The sequence below is a fragment of the Embiotoca jacksoni genome, unplaced genomic scaffold, assembly GCF_022577435.1.
Source record: "Embiotoca jacksoni isolate LCO1_2020_lvr unplaced genomic scaffold, fEmbJac1.0.p SCAF_6, whole genome shotgun sequence".
Classification (NCBI taxonomy): Eukaryota; Metazoa; Chordata; class Actinopteri; family Embiotocidae; genus Embiotoca; species Embiotoca jacksoni.
Genome location: NW_027185414.1, coordinates 13,381,974 through 13,400,299, shown reverse-complemented (window position 1 = coordinate 13,400,299; position 18,326 = coordinate 13,381,974). Strand labels below are relative to the sequence as shown.

General features: G+C 39.9%; 2 protein-coding genes across 3 annotated transcripts; one reads left to right on the top strand and one right to left on the bottom strand.

Annotated features, from left to right (window-relative positions):
• The first annotated feature begins 1,504 nt into the window (after positions 1-1,504).
• Positions 1,505-9,197, top strand: mthfsd (methenyltetrahydrofolate synthetase domain containing). Of its 2 annotated transcripts, none has more exons than XM_069173860.1 (8): positions 1,505-1,663; positions 1,786-1,889; positions 2,680-2,793; positions 3,123-3,236; positions 3,376-3,466; positions 4,557-4,669; positions 4,876-5,001; positions 7,031-9,197. In XM_069173860.1, the coding sequence occupies exons 1-8, from the start codon at positions 1,636-1,638 to the stop codon at positions 7,769-7,771; spliced, it is 1,431 nt and encodes a 476-aa protein (XP_069029961.1). In that variant the 5' UTR covers positions 1,505-1,635; the 3' UTR covers positions 7,772-9,197. The 2 variants fall into 2 exon arrangements, with proteins under 2 accessions (XP_069029961.1, XP_069029960.1); XM_069173859.1 differs by lacking the exon at positions 2,680-2,793 and adding an exon at positions 2,522-2,631 and having other exon boundaries at positions 1,538-1,663; positions 1,786-1,893.
• A 1,503-nt stretch (positions 9,198-10,700) lies between these two features.
• foxf1 (forkhead box F1) lies at positions 10,701-14,830 on the bottom strand. Its single transcript, XM_069173861.1, has 2 exons — positions 13,607-14,830; positions 10,701-12,412 (listed from the first exon to the last, which is right to left on the bottom strand). Exons 1-2 carry the CDS (start codon positions 14,583-14,585, stop codon positions 12,249-12,251), a joined length of 1,143 nt encoding a protein of 380 aa, XP_069029962.1. The 5' UTR covers positions 14,586-14,830; the 3' UTR covers positions 10,701-12,248.
• Between the last annotated feature and the right edge of the window lie 3,496 nt (positions 14,831-18,326).

The following is an 18,326-nucleotide window of genomic DNA, read 5'->3' as shown; positions in this document are numbered from 1 at the left end:
AAATCTGGCATAACAATATGTGGATGAAGGCAAGTTATGATGTCAAACATCTCAGACGTGGTGCCTGGGTGACAGCAAGACATGTGATTAAAAGGAGATACGTGGCAGTTAAATTCAGTTTGTCTGTGATACTTGGCGAAAATACGAATCCCAAACCTCCAAAAAAGAAAGAAATGGTGCGTCTGTCTCCTCAGAGGAATACGCTGGTAGAGCTCGCCCTCTAGTGGCAGGATCTGATCACTTCAGGTAGTCATGTGATTGTGTTCTTCAATTTTGCCAACATCAAAAGAGTCGAAGTACACTTTGTACTTAGAAAACATTGTTAATTGACCCCAGTATGAAACGCTTTGGAGCATGAGTTGGATTCAGCAATGTTATTAATTACAAGAGAAACAAGTTTTGCTCCCAATGCACAAAGCCAAAATGAAAAAACAAAACAGATACAGCGGACAAAGAAAATTGCCATATTAAGCCCAGTCTTCCATTTTTCTTGGAGTACTGGCATTATTAAAGAGTTAGGGTAGCTCAGTAGCCTGCCAGCCACTAAATGAAGAATACATATTGTTGTAAGTACAATTGATCATATAGGCTAGAAAAAAAACAGTTAAAGGGTGTATTCAGGATCCCCAACTTTTCCCACAGTGGTTTAAAACATAATGATGGGTATTACCTTAGACTGGATAATCCACAGTGAACATTTTGAGAATGACTTCAAACCTGAAATCAATACACCTAATTCTGTGGGGTGGATCTTATAGCTACTCATTACATTGTTGACCTCTGTGATCAGCAAATTAAGTGTTTCAGAAACTCAAAGACAGACATTTACGTGAAATGAGTCATTCATCAGAAAAGATGGCAAGAAAATTTGATAAATTTATGATTATTACATGAAAATATGACAGATTTTTAAACTGGTTTTAGGCTTTTGGACCCCGGTGCATATCATTACTGGCATATAATTACACTGTAAATTTGGGGACTTTGATCTGAAGCACTAAAATATTATGCAAGATAAAAGTGTTTATCCATATGTCACATTAGGATCTTATGCAAAAGGGGCACTGATGCACTTTTTGCGCATGCGCAATATGCATTCATCCAGCAGTGCGGGAACTGCGTCTCAGATTAAAAAAAACAAAACAAAAAACAAACTCGTTTACTGTGAAATGCCGAGATTTTGTTTGTCTTATTCACAAATTTTGACCTCGTTTGGTAGAGTAACGGAAAAGAGCTGCACTGTGTTTTTTTTTGTTTTATCTAAAGCACATTGACTTGCTTTGGTGAAAAGGTGCCATATACACATTAACTTGACTTCACGTACAATCAAGTAGCAAAGCAGCGTTAAATACAAGTTAATAGATACTCACGCCAAATACAAGCTTTGCAAAGTTGTCTATTTTTACGGTATGGGGTTGAACGCAGGCTATGGGCCTACCTCCATTTATCTACGGTTGCCTGGAGGTTGAACCATTTCCGCTATCGCGTTTCGTAAAGTTCGTCCTTCTGGGCCGCCGTAGCAATGATAAACATGGGCAAGCAGCTGTTCCTCCAGTATTACGTTACAGAGCTCACGTGTACGATTTGAATGCTCGAAGTGTAGTCGACAAGTCAATTTGTACCGCTAATAACACAATGGAGCCCGTCATAAACATAAGTCCAGGTAGGTTTAAGTGTCTGACATTTGTTGGTCGGGTAAAATTGAATGTCGGCTCGCTGCTGTCGTGAATGTGATGTTGCTTCGTTTTCGCTTCATTTTACGTTTCTGTGTCGTTTACTCTGCAGGAGCCTCGAAGTGGGACATTCGTCAGAAAGTTTGGGACTACATAGAAGAACAAAATCTGGCCAACTTTCCACGGCCTGTTCACAACAGAATCCCAAATTTCAAGGCAGGTGAAAGCAAGTCGAGCAACGACGCAGCCATTCAACACCAACACGATGCTGCTATTTAAAACACACCATCGACTCTGCACGAGCTGCATTTCTATATACCTGTGAAAGCAGTTTCATTTTGGATTTATTCCTGCAAGTTGATGAAACAGCGTGTAGGCTAACTCGGCTAATTATAATTAGTGACGAACTAGAGAAACGGACTTAAAGAGGAAATAGGTTATACAATTAAAGAGAAAAGCCTTCTGTGCACAATGACTAAATTAAAAAAAAAAAAAAAAAAAAAATGTCAGATTATCCACTAGTGTATTCTGTTTTATATCAAGTCTTTTCTTCAGAAATCAGTTCAAGCAAATATACGTTTTCTTAATGTAAACTAACAATACACAGCGACGCTCTTTTTAAACGCCCTTGTTCAGGTTAGCGGTGTTCTGTATGTTGTGAAAGTAAATAATTGGACATAACAGTTCTGTTAATTAATGTACAGGTAAAATTGGCGCTACAGTAAGGACACCAGGGAATCAGGTTTCCACTGCAGCTTATGACTGATGTTCTTGACTTGGAATGATTAATGGCTGACCTGCCTGTGCATCTATGCGTTTCTTTTCCTGTGTATTCGCTGGCCAGGGAGCAATTCAAGCATGCAACAGGCTTTCAGAGCTGCAGGAGTTCATGTCCAGCCATACAGTCAAAGTAAACCCAGACAGACCCCAGGAGCAGGCACGCTTTGTCACTCTGGAAGTAAGTTGACTTTAAACCTGTCACCAAATGCCCTCCTTTCTTCTTCAGGGTGCTTTTGTGGCCTGCGCCAAGGTGTCGGAGCTGCAGGTGTTCACCCAGACCGCTGAGGTGAAGGTGGATCCTGATAAACCTCTGGAGGGGGCCCGGATGGCAGTGCTAGAGGTAGCACTGCACTGTTGGGGAAAAAGACACCAAGAACCAGAGTGCCCCAGGCTGCCACAGAAAATCCGTTCTGCTCCTTTGCTAGTTTTGTCATCATTTCAGTTTGACCTCCATGTAGGGGGTTTAAATGAGAAATTACAGATCCTCTATTGGACTTTAGAATTTGATAGAATCTGTACTACAGCTGGTTCACTTCTTATAGTGTGACATTTCAGGCATATCAGTGCTTTGAATCTACTTAATATTTGTTACTTTTACCATCAGCCTGATTTTCGTCTTGTTAATAACTCTGAATCTTTGATTGCACATGTTTTTGGTAATCTTTGCAGGCACGGAAAACTTTATTGGTCCCAACTCCTCGTCTTCGCACCGGTCTTTTCAATAAGATTACTCCTCCTCAAGAGGCCAGCAAGGAACAGCTACGCATATGCTCTTCCTCTCAGGTATGAATTTCTTTCTTCACAGAGCTTCATCCACATTTTAAGCCAGAATTTTATTCATAAAACCCCAACAACTATTGCGATTTCTTTTATTTTTTTGCTGTTGTTGTTTTGTCCTTGTTGTCCTCTGAACCTTCATCAGGGTGTGAAAGACTTCAGTGTGCCTGTCGGCCTGGATGCAAAGGTGAAGGTAGACCTGGTGGTGGTTGGCTCTGTGGCGGTGTCAGAGAAAGGTGAATGTTTATTGGAAACAATTCACCACATCACTATACACGTTCAATTTAACATTGGTAGAATAAATATTTTGCAGATTTCCTCCACTAGTGGATAAACTAGTGTAAACACATGCCTAATATTGAGCTATTTATTTATGGAACTTTATCATGTTTTATAAATAAGGTTGATCAGCAGTGCTGTAAATTCAAGACCAGTTTTACCAAACGGGCAGTAAATTATCTAAAATGTCAAAATTTTAAATTGTTTATTTCAGTTGAAGTACTAATGACCGATAAAGCTCGATGAGCAAAAAATGTCATCAGTATAATAATCCATCCAGGTCTCCGTGGAATGAACGTCACATTGTCTCGGAGAAATGACTCTGGCTGAAGCCTCAGTATGTAATTAGATGCTGACTCTGGTAAACCAGTTCCTGGAAGATTAGCAGTTATATCCTATAAGGGTTGTTTATTACACTGTGGAAAATGACAGGAGACTAAAAGGATGGAAATCACATGACAGAGGTCTACAGTCATGTTAAATGTTGTGTTGGGATCAATGCATGTGTTTTAGCTCTCTGAGGCAGCAGGACACACCCTGCCAGGGGGATCTGAAGTCAAACAGAAATAAGAATCGGGGCAAATGTGCACAATCAGATCCACTTTGATCTTTGTGGGTTCAGCTCTGTTCTGCCCTCCATGTAAATTGTCAAATTTACTGACATAACTGCAGTGCCGCATGTGAACTAGACATTTGTACACTCCGGATGGTTTTCAAAAAGTGCGTGTTACACAGGGTTCATCCATGTTACCATCAAACTTCATTTTTTTTTCTTAAATTGAAAACATTACCACAGTTGTCCTCACCATGTTGACATGTTTAGAATTTACTGCTGTTTTTAGGAGGAAATCCTGTTTTTGCATTATAAAAAAAAAAAAGATGAATGTAATCCAAATATCATTTACTTCTGTGTCATACACATTCAGTGAACTTGTGGTCCAGGGAAGCGCTGCTTAAACAATTAGTGTATAGTGTGATTCTCATAATGTTACATAATGCAAAACGTACCTTTTTAAAACACTCTCATGGTTCCGCCTTCTCCTGTAGGCGTTCGGATTGGAAAAGGAGAGGGCTTTGCTGACATGGAGTATGCCATGATGGCTTCAATGGGAGCGGTGGATGAGTCAACTGTGGTGGTTACGGTCGTCCATGACTGCCAGGTTAGTTTACTTGTTTGACGAATAAAAAGAGTAGCGTTAAAATGGTTTTAAAAAGCAGGCAGTGGTGTAAAAAGGAGCTTCATCTTAACTGATGTGGGTACACTCATATTTAAGATGTTGATAGACAAATAGTTTCCTTCTGTCTTGATTAAAAAAAATTGGATAAAGTGTTGTTTCAGCAGTAATCTTGATATTTGTGCTTTCAGGTGGTGGACATATCAGAAGAGCTAATGGGAAGTCATGACCTGACTGTAGACTACATTCTCACTCCCACCACAGTTATTAAAACCAATTGCCAGTTACCTAAGCCACAGGGAATCATCTGGACGAAGGTAAATTTATATAACTTTGCTTTTTATGGTGTTGCTGTCGGTCAACAACAGCTTTATATGGTAGTAAAGTTAATTTTTAAAGTCTGTTAAGGTGCCAGACCTGAACTGCAACGTCCCTGATTTGCATCCCGCCAATGACCTCCTTTGCATGTTATTCCCCATCCTTCTCTATTATTTCCTTTCGTAGTCCTTCATTTCCATCAAAGGAACATTGGTTAACTTAGATTTAAATAACTGCCATTTCTGTGATTGTAATATGGAAATATCTTAAATGGATCATAGACACATATTTGTTTCTAGAGCTAAAGAAAATGTGGTCAATGTTCATGATTGGCTTCGTTCTAAAGAAATAAACGTGAAACATTTTACACTTAACAATATTGGGAATGAGATGGTTAAGGAGGACTCCTGGACTTTATTTTTTAGGTGATATATTTGCATACTTTTTGTCATGTTATAAATGTAAAATCTTACATTTAATTAAGTTTTTATTTAAAATTTTTGTAAATGCCTCAAAAAGTGTTTAGCATCTTTAAGCCTGCAGATACCTTTAATGAATAACAGTATGGAGATAGTGGGGCTGTTTCTCCATAACAAATAATGCATATAATGTGTATTGTGTTTGGCTTATTAATGGGTCTAAAAAACATGCAAATCCTTTAGAGGTTCACAATACAATTTCAGACTTCTTGTCTAAAGATTTAGGTAACTGCCATGACTTACGGGGAAAACAGAGCTATCTCATGTTATTTGTAACGTCTGTACCAGTCAATAAACATGTGCTGGCAAAAGCACATATTTATTGCCAGTGTTTTACCTATTCAAGTGTTTTTACTACTATATGATGTCTGTTAAAATATATTAACTTTATGTCATGAAATCAAACTGAACCTATTTTACTAAATTATTACACATTGAGCATATCTAATAGTCTCGATCAGTTTGTCTCACCTGGTCCTACGAGCCAGCTGTCTGTGAAGTTTCAGGTTTCTTCTGATCTGACTTAAAGACCGACACAATTTTATGACCCTTTCATTGGATCAGATTATTATTACTTATAGAGTAGACTTGTAGAGAAAAGCTCTGTCTGGGGCACCTGACAAAAATGATCAGTGTTTCTTTTTAGTAACACTGCCCCCTATTGGACTTATTATGAAACTACACCTTATACTACTTGTACCAACTACTCCATTATACAGTATACATTCTGATATTGTATGCATCTTGTTAAATAACTCTCACAATAACACTCTTTAGTCTTATTTACTCTTTAAATCTGTAATAATAAAAGTTTAGATTTTATACACAGTGCATATATATATATATTTCTAAGAGTGTTTATACCTCCAAGCCAACATACAAAAATATTAAGCATGCGAGTGTAATAAAATCAGACTTTATTTAGAGTGTGCACCTTAAACTTCCTCAGATTTACTTCTACTGGCAGAGAGATGTAATGTGTTTTTCCTCTTGACAATTTGTCTTTGGCTCGACATCATGGGGGGTATTATTCTTATAATGTGGTGAGATTGTGTGTAACCTCTGGGTTCCTTAAGACACGCATGTAAGTAAACAGGACCCAGTGACCTCACAGACAGGAAGGCCGTGTCTGATCATCAAAGGCTCCTCTGCCCAGCCACCTTGGCTCTGCAGGGGCAGGGAACGTCGGGTCAAACAGGCCAGTGTAAAAACAATAGGCCCGTATATCCTTTATAGGACTGGTCAGCATCAAAGGCTGCCAAGGCACTTGAAGACCCAACAAATCAAGAAAGCTGTCTTTATTTTTAACTCCCTGGAAGATGAACTATCCTGCTGCTGTAAAGTAGCTATTAAGCCCAGGCTATAAGCAGGATGGATTCATACAAACTAATTTGGCAGCTTTTTCTTTATTAATTTAACCCATGCATGGGTGTATTGCATTGGTCCTAAGCAGGCCTATTAGTTTGCTGTGTGTGGAACACACACACACACACACACACATATCCCTCTTTGCCTTTCAGCTTGACTGAGTTCAGTTTTGTGTCTTTAGCTGGACACAGAAAAGCTGGAGAAGATCCCCATCCTGAAGCAGCTGCGTGCCCTGGAGGAAGAGGCTGGAAAAGATGTAACATTGGGGGCAGCGCCTGTGGCAGCAGAGCCTGGACTGCAGACCGGGCAACCAAAAAGGCAAACCAGACGGAGGCCAAGGCAGAACACGCAGCAGGAAGCTGAGGGAGAATCTAGACAGGAGAAAAGAGGAGAGGCAGAACAGAAACTCAGACAGCGCCCAGCAAGAGTGAGGAAAGAAAGCAGAGGAGATGGCAGGGGAGGTTATGAGGGAGAAATCGGCAGGACAGTAAAAGGAAAAAGCAAAGAGAACATGAAAGAGCAGGGCCCAGAAGAGGGTGGAAGTGAAGTAACGTCCGGGCGTAAGCTCACTCTGAGTGTGACCACAGTTTACCTGGGGGGAATCCCTGCTGGGCTGCGCGTTAGTGAGCTGAAAACGGCCCTCAGAGAGAGGGAGGCCACACCACTGAGGCTCACCTGGCAGGGAGCTCAACACAGGGCCTTTCTGGACTACAGTGACCCTGAGGCTGCACATGAGGCCCTGGAGGCTCTGCAGGGTCTCTGTTTGAATGGTAACAGTCTGCAGGCTGAGCTGGCCAAGAACCAACGTGGAGGCAAGAGGTCTGGACAGCCCAATAGGAGACCAAGACCATCAACTGCTCTGAAGTCCAAAGTCTCACCACCAGATGCAAAGAGTGACACCAAGGAAATGACTCAGCACTAAAAACAACAGGCAACACACAGGCCAGAAAGTATTCATTTTAGCACCACCCTAAATACTGTAAGAAGAGTTGGGTTTTATGGTTCTTTTGTTTGTTTTAAAAAAAAAAAAAAATCTGGATTCATTAGAAGAGGATCTCAGTTATATGAACCCAATAAGCTTAAAACAATATTATGCAACAATAATACCTAAAACATTTAATGGAAATGGAATTGCATTGCTGAATCACAGTATCCTAAAGCATTACTACCCCAGAGACGTATTTAGTACTTCTCATAGTGCTTAAATGTACACGTATGTGCCTTGCTTTGTTTAGACACACCTCCTGGTTTGTGTGTCCTGGTGGCATCTCTTCAAAGGTGACTACAATTATTTATTTCATATTTCCTTTCAAATTATAGACTGAATGAAGTCTATTAAAGTAAACTTCAAAAATAAGTGTTGATAACTTTTTCACAACCAGCTTTCAGTATTACCTTTTCGAAGAAGGTCATGTTGGAACTGTTTATTTGCTTATTAGTTATTTGAATTTTTTTTTAACAAACAATAACTGGTTAGTTTGTTTTGCAGATGGCGCCACCATGTGGCCACTTGCTGCAATTTACACAATTTAGAGCATAAAATGAAGTAGTAAAATAAAAAGAATTCTATGATTGACATTTATTTATGTAGTACACACCAATGATTGAGCTCAACGTTTATCACTAATTTTAATTGTTTTGGAAAACACATTTTCACCATTTCTCTTCCAAATTTCATCCAATCCTCACCATATGTTAAATTTACATGATTTTAAAAACATTACTTTTTCTTTCCTGTTGCCAAGACCTGAAATATTTGTGGCCCATTTGACATCAATTTCCATAAATCAAAATCTTGAGTCTATTTTGCGATGTCAACCTAACTTAGGTTTGTACATACAAGCAGTGCTTAAGAAATGTAATAGTTTAGGTGTGTTTGAAATTTGACGTGTTTAAATAGCAATAATATAGTCATTATTTTGACTAGCTAGGATAGTACATAGGATAGTAGTAGCTTTAGATATTCAATATTATTGGTTTTGTTTGTTTGAAGATCTGAATCTAGATGCAGGTTATGAGTTTATTGAAGAATACAGAATTGCATAGCATTAAGCTGAGCTCTTAACTTTCTACTTGCATTATTTTGGCAGAGTATTTCAGAGACAGATATTCTGCATTTAAACAGTGATATTTGTACCTTTTTATTGATTAAAATGACTTATTTGTTTCATTGTCTGGTTTAGCCAGTGTGAGTTTGATACCAGGCTCAACGTTAAATGACACATTATACATTAATGTTCTCTACTAAAGTGTTTGACTGTACCTGTTCAGTTGTAGTGTCTTTTTTTTTTTCAAAATGAATACTTGTACCGTATCTCTTTTGATTTTGATAAATATTTGAGTGATAATGAATCTTTACATTGTTTTTGCAGCATTTAAGAAAGTACATAGATTGGAGAGGAAACTGAGAAGCGCCAAATCACCTTAAACTGTTGTTGTACTGAAGAGGAAGTACTTTACGGTCAGGAGGTAAACATGATCTTTCACACCACAAACATTTTGACTCTTGGAGTTTAGCGGGGCAGTGCATTTCACATGGGTGAAACAAATAATTAAACAAAGTCAACATTTTATTCTCTGACTTACTCCAACAGTTAGAGTAAATGTTCAGAGACAATTTTCTTAACGTTTTACTGTTGCTTTGTTTTGAAAGTGGTTTGATCTGCATGTATATTGTAGCGTTTCAACCAGAACAATAAGTTAATTTAAGCTTGTGTAACAAATACAAATATTATCAAATGCATGCAAGCCACTTAGTCAAACTTGAGCGCCCATTAACCTCAATCTTGTAACTCTAGTGATTTTTGTTTTTGTTTTCCACCTGTCTGTGCAGAAACAGAAATTACCTGATGAATGATCACCCCCATGTCATTCTCTATTGCAGGAGAAGTGTCCTCTTTTCACTTGAATGCTTGGTTGTATTGAGACACAAGCACACAGTATGTCTGTCTGCACAGTGCAGGCCTCAGGCTTTTTATGGAGCTGTCATCCAGGCCTGGTCCGGGAACAGCTGTGAAGCTCCATCTCTCGCTCTCGGCCCTGCCAGAGCGCTGAACCTCGGCAAATGTCATCAGTTTGTTAATGTGCTGTTCCACTGCTGTTGAGCCTGCTACCCCTGTGCTTGATGGCATGCTCACTTTACTGGGGTTCAGTCAGTGGTCATGTTGTAAGGCGCGTATTGCATCCCCATGTAAAGCTGTATGTCTGCACACAAACATCGACATCAAGACATCTTAAATTACAGCTCGGTTAAACTTTGCAAGATTTGCTTCAGCTGTGTAGAAGCTCACAAAGTACAGTACGCCCACCATGTTTTTCTACATTTGGAGCCGCTGTTGTCTTCAATAGACTCCTCTGAAACTGAAAGAATTTAAAATCCTAAATGATATCGAGACCTTTTTTCTGATTTGTGTTCATTTTAATGACTAAACTGCCTGCTTTTATTTTAAACCATAAATGTGTTTTCTGTTGAAACAACTATTATGATTTCCAAATAATAAGGAATCTGATGAGGACCATTTAGAAAAAATGTCTAATGCCCTTGGCAATAATTTGTGGCTGTAGTGTTTTGATGGTGTCAAGACATTCAGGAATTCACACATTCATTATTTTGTTGTGTTTAATTGGATTGTGTGCCTTTTGCTGTACATGGTGAGGTTCTGTAATATTTATCAAGTAAAGGGTGTTTTAGAGGAGGAACAAAGCTCACCTTTTGTGAACCCCTTTTTTTTTTTTTTTTTTTTTCCTATTTATAAGAAGTTTTAATTTCCTCCAAACCATTCTTGTTACAGATTTTCATAAATTATCAATCCTGCTGGACACCCTGACATAATTCATTACACAAGGGTTCATTTAGATCAGCACCATTTATTAGATTTCCACCAGGGTATTCTTTGGACAAGAGGAAAACAACTGTACAACTACCAGAACAATGGGACTGCTGCAGGTTTTCACGCTGTAACCAAACGCGGATGAGATATCTGCCTCTGATTTGTTACGCCTTAATTGCTGCACACTCTTGTTACACAGAAGGTGTGTTACGATTAAACTTTCAAGCCTTTTATTTTAAATCCACAACAGTTAATCGTTGTTTTTTTTTGTTTTTTATACTTTAGAATAGCTATCAGGCAGTACCAGCTCCAGCAGGTGAGAACAGCAGACTGCTGCGCTGATTGGTTCAAATGTCAGACGGAACTGTAATATAACAAAACAGCATGATGTTCCTGTAGCATTTTATGTACTGTAGAAACCTACTGATGGTGGACCTTATTTGCGTATTGTCCTTTAAATTTCAGTATTGTTAAAAGATGTAGATCCACCGTTTTAGATTCATTACGAGCATATACATTACTATAAAAATGCTCTTGAATCATAATTGTGGCGTTTCAGAATTTTCAGATTGAATATCACTAATTTGGGATTGATTGTGTAATAATGATCTGCAGAGTTTTTCAGTTTGGAAAGCACATTTGCAGCGTCCACCTCCAAAATTGCCCGAGATTATGGCTGTGATAAAATCAAAATATGTGGATTTACGGACCTAAATAGCCCAACAGATATATTTATTTCTTACAAATGATTTGTTGTTATAAAAATTAGCCCTCGCTAATTTTCCTATATAAGTATATAGTGCTGAAAGTAATGGTCTACATATATCAGACATAAACGAATTAACAGTGCTTACAATATATCCTCAATTTTCATTTTAAAACAAATAATAAGCGTTCTGACAAATATTGCCAATAAAGCATGTAACTCCTTGGCCAATCCGCCTGAAATTAAAATACAGGCCTACAGAATAAATAAAGGTTGCGCTTATATGCTATTCAAAAAGTGCCGTCATCGTTTTTACACAGAATACAGTATACGGACATACAGTATATATGTAAAGTCCATAATTGTTTCTTTCAAAATTCTAACTTTGGTTTGCAAGTCCAAAAAAAGAACATCAGTCTAATTTGTCGAAGAAATGTCAGGTAAAAACTTTAGACGGAGAAAAAAGAAGTGTGCATTTTTTTTTTTTTTTTTACATTAACAAGATGATTAAACATGAACACAAGTGTGAAGTGGTAGTCATCCGCTCTGCAGGACTAAGTACCAAACAGCAGCAGAGGTTCTCCCCGCTGGTCGATGTTAATGGTATGAAAACGTTTTTATTATTATATATTATTATTATGTGGCTGCTTTCTAATTGGCCTGTCTCTGTGTCTTTGCCGCTCTGTGAAACAGTGCAGAGAAGTAGTCCGGTCTACTTGCAGCAGTGGGCACTCTCCAGGGCTGGGGCATGCCTCTTACGTCTCTCAGTGGTAATTTACTCGTGTTCTCGTTTCAGTTCATTGCGCTGCGTGGCTCCAGTCTGTGACCCCATCCTCTGGTCTGCAGATTGTCCGTGGAGGGCGTCACATCACGCACGGCTTGATGTCCTGGTAGGAGACCTGTTGGTGGTGGTAGTACGAGCTGCTGCCCGGTGAGTGCATGGCTGAGGACGTCATGGCGTTGAACGAGAACACGAACTCCTTGCGGTCACACATGCTGGGGGACTGGGAATGGTACCGAGGAATACCTGCAGAAGGGCATTTTAAAATATAAATTATAAACATTATAACTATTGTCCCAAGTAGTCCATTTACTTTGAAGACTTTGACTGTAAATTACAACACGCCCTTTCAGTTTGCTGGTTCTTGTTCTGAAAAAGTATTAAAAAAAAAAATAGGCTGGCTAATTAAAATAATGTATTAATGCTTATAAATAAGTTATACGTTTTAAATGCTAAGTTAATTGTTAACTAAGTGCCAGTTATCCATAAATTAGATTTAATGGAACTATTGATAATGAAATGTGTTCATAATAATTCTAATCATAATTTGAAGACAACATACCCTCCTGTCATTGTGAAAGGATGCCCTTTTTTAATTTTTTATGTCTCTAATGAAGATCAAGTTTATATTTAATTTGTAGATATAGAGCTTCATTCTGTTATAGCCTACTCCAGTGCGTGCGTAGATTCCTAATAGACCCAAAATCCATTTAACAAGCACGATTAAGATTGTCAAAAGGGGAGGCAGGCTTGCTGGGCTAATTGACAGTGGCCCTCTTGCACGCCAGTCCCGAAGGACTGGGAGCCTCGGGGCAAGGCAGACTTGACTTAACCGCGCTTGTTTTTCTGGGCCAGTGATTGGCATTACTTTAAACTGTCCCGGTAGACTCTCCCTGCCCTCTCGTACCTTTTTTTTTTTTTTTATTATTATTATTTTTTTATACCACTTCTACAAACTAAAACCGTGCTAGTTTGAAACCAATGATATCTGTTTTTTATTTGGAAAATTGTATTGTACCTATTTGATTGGGAATAAAACAACTTAATTTTTGGGGGAGAAAATACGTAATTACTTTTAATTGCTATTTTCCTTAATGGTTTCCATTTAAATTCTTCCGTTTTGTAGGCTGTAATAGAGATACGCCTGTGTTAATATAGGCTGCAAAATAAATGCAGCGCAAATTCAATGTAGTGCACTTCGGGGCTGCTCAATATTTCCATCAGGCCCACATTTGGCACAACACCATAAAAATCTGCACACCACCAAACTTAAAAAGATGCCGAAAATGGTGTATAAATGGTCTAAAAATTGATTAAATATTTTTTACTTCATGATTATCCCTTAGACCTTCATATTGTATTATTTTCTTTATGAAATCATCTGCCCTCTTACTGAACATTTTTGCAGTTTTGTGATTAGAGATGAAACATTGCGCTTACCTTGTAAGTCTGTGGTACTGTGTCCGTTCTGGTGCAGGTACGGTTGCTCTAGTGAATGTGTGGGCAAGCTCGGCTGCAGCGCGTTCGCCCCGGGGTTACAAGGAGACAGAGGCTGCTGCTTGATGTAGGACGCCCCGTTATTCAATGAAGCCGAGGGGGCCGGAGCCCACGCCGAGGCTGAGCTCGAGTAGACGGGGTGAGGCTCCATTACTCCCCCGCTGGTGAGCAGAGGGGAGGCGGAATTGTCGTGATGGGGATAATCACTCCCAGTGGATCCTGTACAACTTCCCATGTAGGAATGTCCACTGTTGGCCGATAAGTGTGACATGGAGTGCCCGGACAGACCCATCCCTTCCATGTTACCTGCCAAGTGTCCATTCATCATCCCAATCCCACTGTCCAGAGACAAACTGTTGGGTGGGCAGGACAGGCCCCCGCCGCTCCCCTGGAAGTTGTAAGACTCGGGGATGTGGTTGAATCCCAGGCCGTTCATCATGCTGTACATGGGCTTCAGCGCCTGGCACTTGCGCCTAAAACCCCTCGGTCTCCTTCTGAAGGAGCCTTCCTCAAACATAAACTCACTGGCCGGGTCGATAGTCCAGTAGTGGCCCTTCCCTGGTCGGCCGAGGCCTTTGGGCAGCTTGATGAAGCATTCGTTCAGGGACAAGTTGTGACGCACGGAGTTCTTCCATCCCTGATACGAGCCCCTGAAAAACGGGAAGCGGCTTTGCAGGAATTGGTATATTTCACTGAGCGTCAGGCGCTTGGTTGGAGAGCTCTGGATAGCCATAACTATTAAAGCTATGTATGAATAAGGGGGTTTCTCTGGTCGTCGGATCCCTGCGTTTGTCTTCTTGGTTTTCGTAGTGGAGGAAGCGGTTTCCATCACCACCGTCTGTCCGTGTGGCTTCTCCGGGGCAGACATCGGGCTGCTCTGGGCAGGAGTCTGCGCTGGGGGCTGCTGGACCTCTGCCGTCATTAGTTGAATTTAGTCTTCGAGGTGGCAAACAAAAACGACACCTTCCCACCTACAAATACTATAAAGTTGGACACTAACTCGCTGTCATAAAGAGAGAAAAAAAATAAGCAGTGGGAAGATAGAAGCCGGAGGCGCGACTAACTTCTTAACTCTTGCTTGTGATTCAGTCCAGTAGCAGTCTGAAGCCGGACCGCCTTGTACACAGCGTCCGAAATGGAATAAGGAGCAGAACAGGAGCCGCTTTCCACTTCAGTTGGTGTGTTGTCGTGCGTCCGAGGAGCTCACTTTTTACTTATCTGTTGCCATCGGCGCATTGGAAGCTGTATGTCTTGGTCATCCTCATTTGGGACCCGCCCAGTTCCCTCCTACTCCAGTGGTGGGCTGTAAGCATGAACATCTGCGTGCGTTCACTTTTCAGTGAAATGTTTTTTCCTTCCTTACACTGAAATAGGGAATATATCCCACATATTGCCTGTAATAACCCTTAAACGCTATTATATGCAAGTAGGTTACATTGAAAAGGCTTTTAATTAATTGCATGAGCACATATTACAGTAATTATACTGTATACAGCATTCAACTACAGATTTTATTCGCTTTGTTTTCTAGTGTGATTTTTTTTTTTATTTTCTTCTGTTTTTCTTCTTATGTCTAACACCGAGTGTTTTGATGGAAACATTGTAGATTCATAAACCTGCAGCGCTAAGGGCTATCTCGCCATTTCAGGCCACATCGTCGATGCGCCACACCACTGCAAGTAGGTCATGCCTCTATTGTCATGAAAGTCATGAAATATTTTATAAAACTTTTCAGTGTATGAAAAGCAGAGGAACATGCTCCTCGTATTCGTAGCCACTCTCCTAATTTCTGTAAAAGATAGACAGGAACATGGGCAGGATGTTTATACAGCAAAATGTAAACATTTTCCCTGGCCTTCTTTAAAGAAAAAAGAAAAAAATCAAGCAAAAGCCCCGTTAGATCAGCTAATACTCAAACAGATGCGATATGCCCGTCTGCTCGCTGCGTCTTCTGTGGACGTCGAACGTTTTTACACATGAATATTGTTTGTGTAATGCAGTCATAATATTTACGCAGGGACGCGGGAGGAGTGAGGTGGAAGCTCTGCCGAACTGTGAGCACAGAAACTCGAACGGGGACTTGAGATCGACTCCTGCAAGCAGTTTACCATCGAATCAACCTGGAATTGAAGTAAGGTGGATTTTAACACTTTCAGTATCACCAGCAGAACTGTGGCCGCTTTAACTCTGCCACGATGGGATGTTTACTTGTTTTATGTGACATGACATAGCCTAAGATAATTAGATGAACGGAGTAAAAAAATCTGCATTAATCTCTGCAGACTGCCTTTGCTTTAAGTGAGTTGCAATTCACCGAGAAGATGCGCACCACTCCATCTGTTCGTGTTTCCAACACCGGAAAGTTCGTTTTTGTTCGTTTTACTGCATTCTGTGCTGTGAGGAAGAGTCACTGGAAAGCGATCTGTCCATAGCCTAAAACTGTTGACAGTAAGTTGCTTATTGTTCCCTAGAGATCTTGATAGCTGCCGCCTGTAACCTTTTGCATATCCGTGGCTTCAGTTAGATGAGCGCTTGCCTCTGATCCTTGCCTGCGTTGTTGGGATGCTCGTGATGACTGTCAATACCATGAAAAATAATAATCCAGGGTTTAATAATGGATCAACATGCAAAGTTTGGCCTGTGCGTAAAACCGGAGAATGTTTGGTGACTCTCTTCCTTGTGCGTTAAAATCCTGTAGCTATGTTAGCATTAAATCATGTTTATATGTTCAGTTTGAAGTGACAGATTTATACAAAATTCAGCAAAATATAAAATGCTTTTGTGATATGTTAAATGATTAAATTGCCCTGTCCCAAAACATGAAAGGATGGCTCTTTTGTTTCAGACCGTTTGCCACAGGGGAAGCGAGAGAGAAATTCATTGTCACTTTTTCATTGTCAACCCAGAGGTGACAGAAATGCCACAGTTAGTTTTTGCTGTTGCAGAGGAGATTTAAAACCATGGATAAATGAATGTAAGTATTGTTTTAACCGGTCCCTGCTCGGCCACTCGCCTGGAGTGAGGGCCACACATTTATCAGCGCAGAGGACCACCCAGCGCGCACCAGGGGCAGGCGCGTTCCCGTCCCCTCTCTGCCCACTGCATTTAATTGCCGCTGATGACTTCATTCCATTATGGTTTTTTTTTTTTTTTTTTTTTCTCCTACCATCATTCGCCTCATATCATATTGTTTTTACTTTGTCTATGCAGGTCTATATACTATATATATGTATTTGTACTTTATTTTTTTACAAGTCCAACTGAAACCAGTGTCCGTAATGTTTACGCAAACCGTGTGTGCTGGATGGTGTTGTGCTACTCCCTGCTCCACGAAAAGCAGTCAAATCTAGTTGTTTGTATTACCTCGCAACACCTTTAAAGTCGAAATGTTCAACATGGGTTATAAAGTAACCAGTCGGAAATGATATGCATTCTCATAATGTCATATTGTAGCCAACTTGCATCAACAAAATGATTTTTTTTTTTGACGTGAAGAGACACAGTTTGATTTATTTATTTTTTTCTCGCGTGAATGACGTCTGCAAAATCAGGAGAAGGTTGCTGGAAGAGCCTCGGTTGCAGATTATGTTCATCTTTACCGAGGTCAGAGCTTCCCTGTTGCTCCATCGCAGAACAAGTCATGCACTTTTCCATGACGTCCCATCATGAAATATTTGACAGCGCTGCATCCTCAGGAATGCTCGGCCACTTAGGTGGAGGTACACCGCAGAGTGCACAGTCCTGACAGGCTTTCCGGGCCATCTTAACGTTATTTAGTGCACTTAAACCAACTCTGGTTGGTCACGTTGTTGTAATATTATGCCGTACGGTGCACATAAATATTTTCTTATAGGTTAAATTCCTAATTTAGTCAACTTCAAGCCTTGTACAGTACATTGACTGAATAGGCCCAATATCTGGGCCTTTTGTCGTACAATCTGAACTGTATGGACAGAATATTTCAGTCGTTGCACTGTTCAGTTTAGTCGTGTAACGCTTTTATATGGTTAGTTTTATCATTGCACATAAATCATACTGATATCAGTGTAGCTATATTAATAAGACGGACTGATTGGCACTATTCTTAAAGACAACGCCGCTACATCATCTGAGCAAATCACGACGTAAACTTAAATATTATTTCTTTGACACAAGAAATTAGGCGATTACGCTGGCAGATGTAGATCCAAGGCTATGATTTGATTTGGCTCAGTCCAACGTGACTCTGAGAATACAAAGTGTAAAACGTAGAGTAAATGTTTCTTTCACAAAGCATCATCTTTGAGTAATAGGCCAGTTTCCCTCCTCGGTGGTGAATGACGGCCGCAGAGGGTCACCGAGAGGCCGCAGAGACTGTTTGGAGGACAGTGCGACAGAGTGATCGATCAACTCGCCGTAGGTTCATGAGACTTGAACTTGAATCAAGTTTTGAAGTAAACTTTCTTATAACGTTTTATCAATGCGGAATCAAAGACAGGAGAGTAAATAGCCTACTATTACTGAATTAAATGTGAAGTTTTAATTAAAGACGTTTGTTAAAAAGGTTTGATTTAAACTGAAAAACACGTTTTTATTTCAATTAATATTATTTCAAGTAATAAATGGATAAATTCTCACAAAGATAAAAAGTAGAAAATCATCAATATAGAAATTAGAAATGGCG

Excerpts from the sequence above, each read along its gene's own strand:
- foxf1 (XM_069173861.1), bottom strand. The coding sequence starts at position 14,585 with ATGACGGCAGAGGTCCAGCAGCCCCCAGCGCAGACTCCTGCCCAGAGC. Across the intron at positions 12,413-13,606 it reads CAGTACCACAGACTTACAAG|GTATTCCTCGGTACCATTCC; the intron begins GTAAGCGCAATG and ends GCCCTTCTGCAG.
- mthfsd (XM_069173860.1), top strand. The coding sequence starts at position 1,636 with ATGGAGCCCGTCATAAACATAAGTCCAG. Across the intron at positions 1,890-2,679 it reads ACAGAATCCCAAATTTCAAG|GGTGCTTTTGTGGCCTGCGC; the intron begins GCAGGTGAAAGC and ends TTTCTTCTTCAG. Across the intron at positions 2,794-3,122 it reads CCCGGATGGCAGTGCTAGAG|GCACGGAAAACTTTATTGGT; the intron begins GTAGCACTGCAC and ends TAATCTTTGCAG.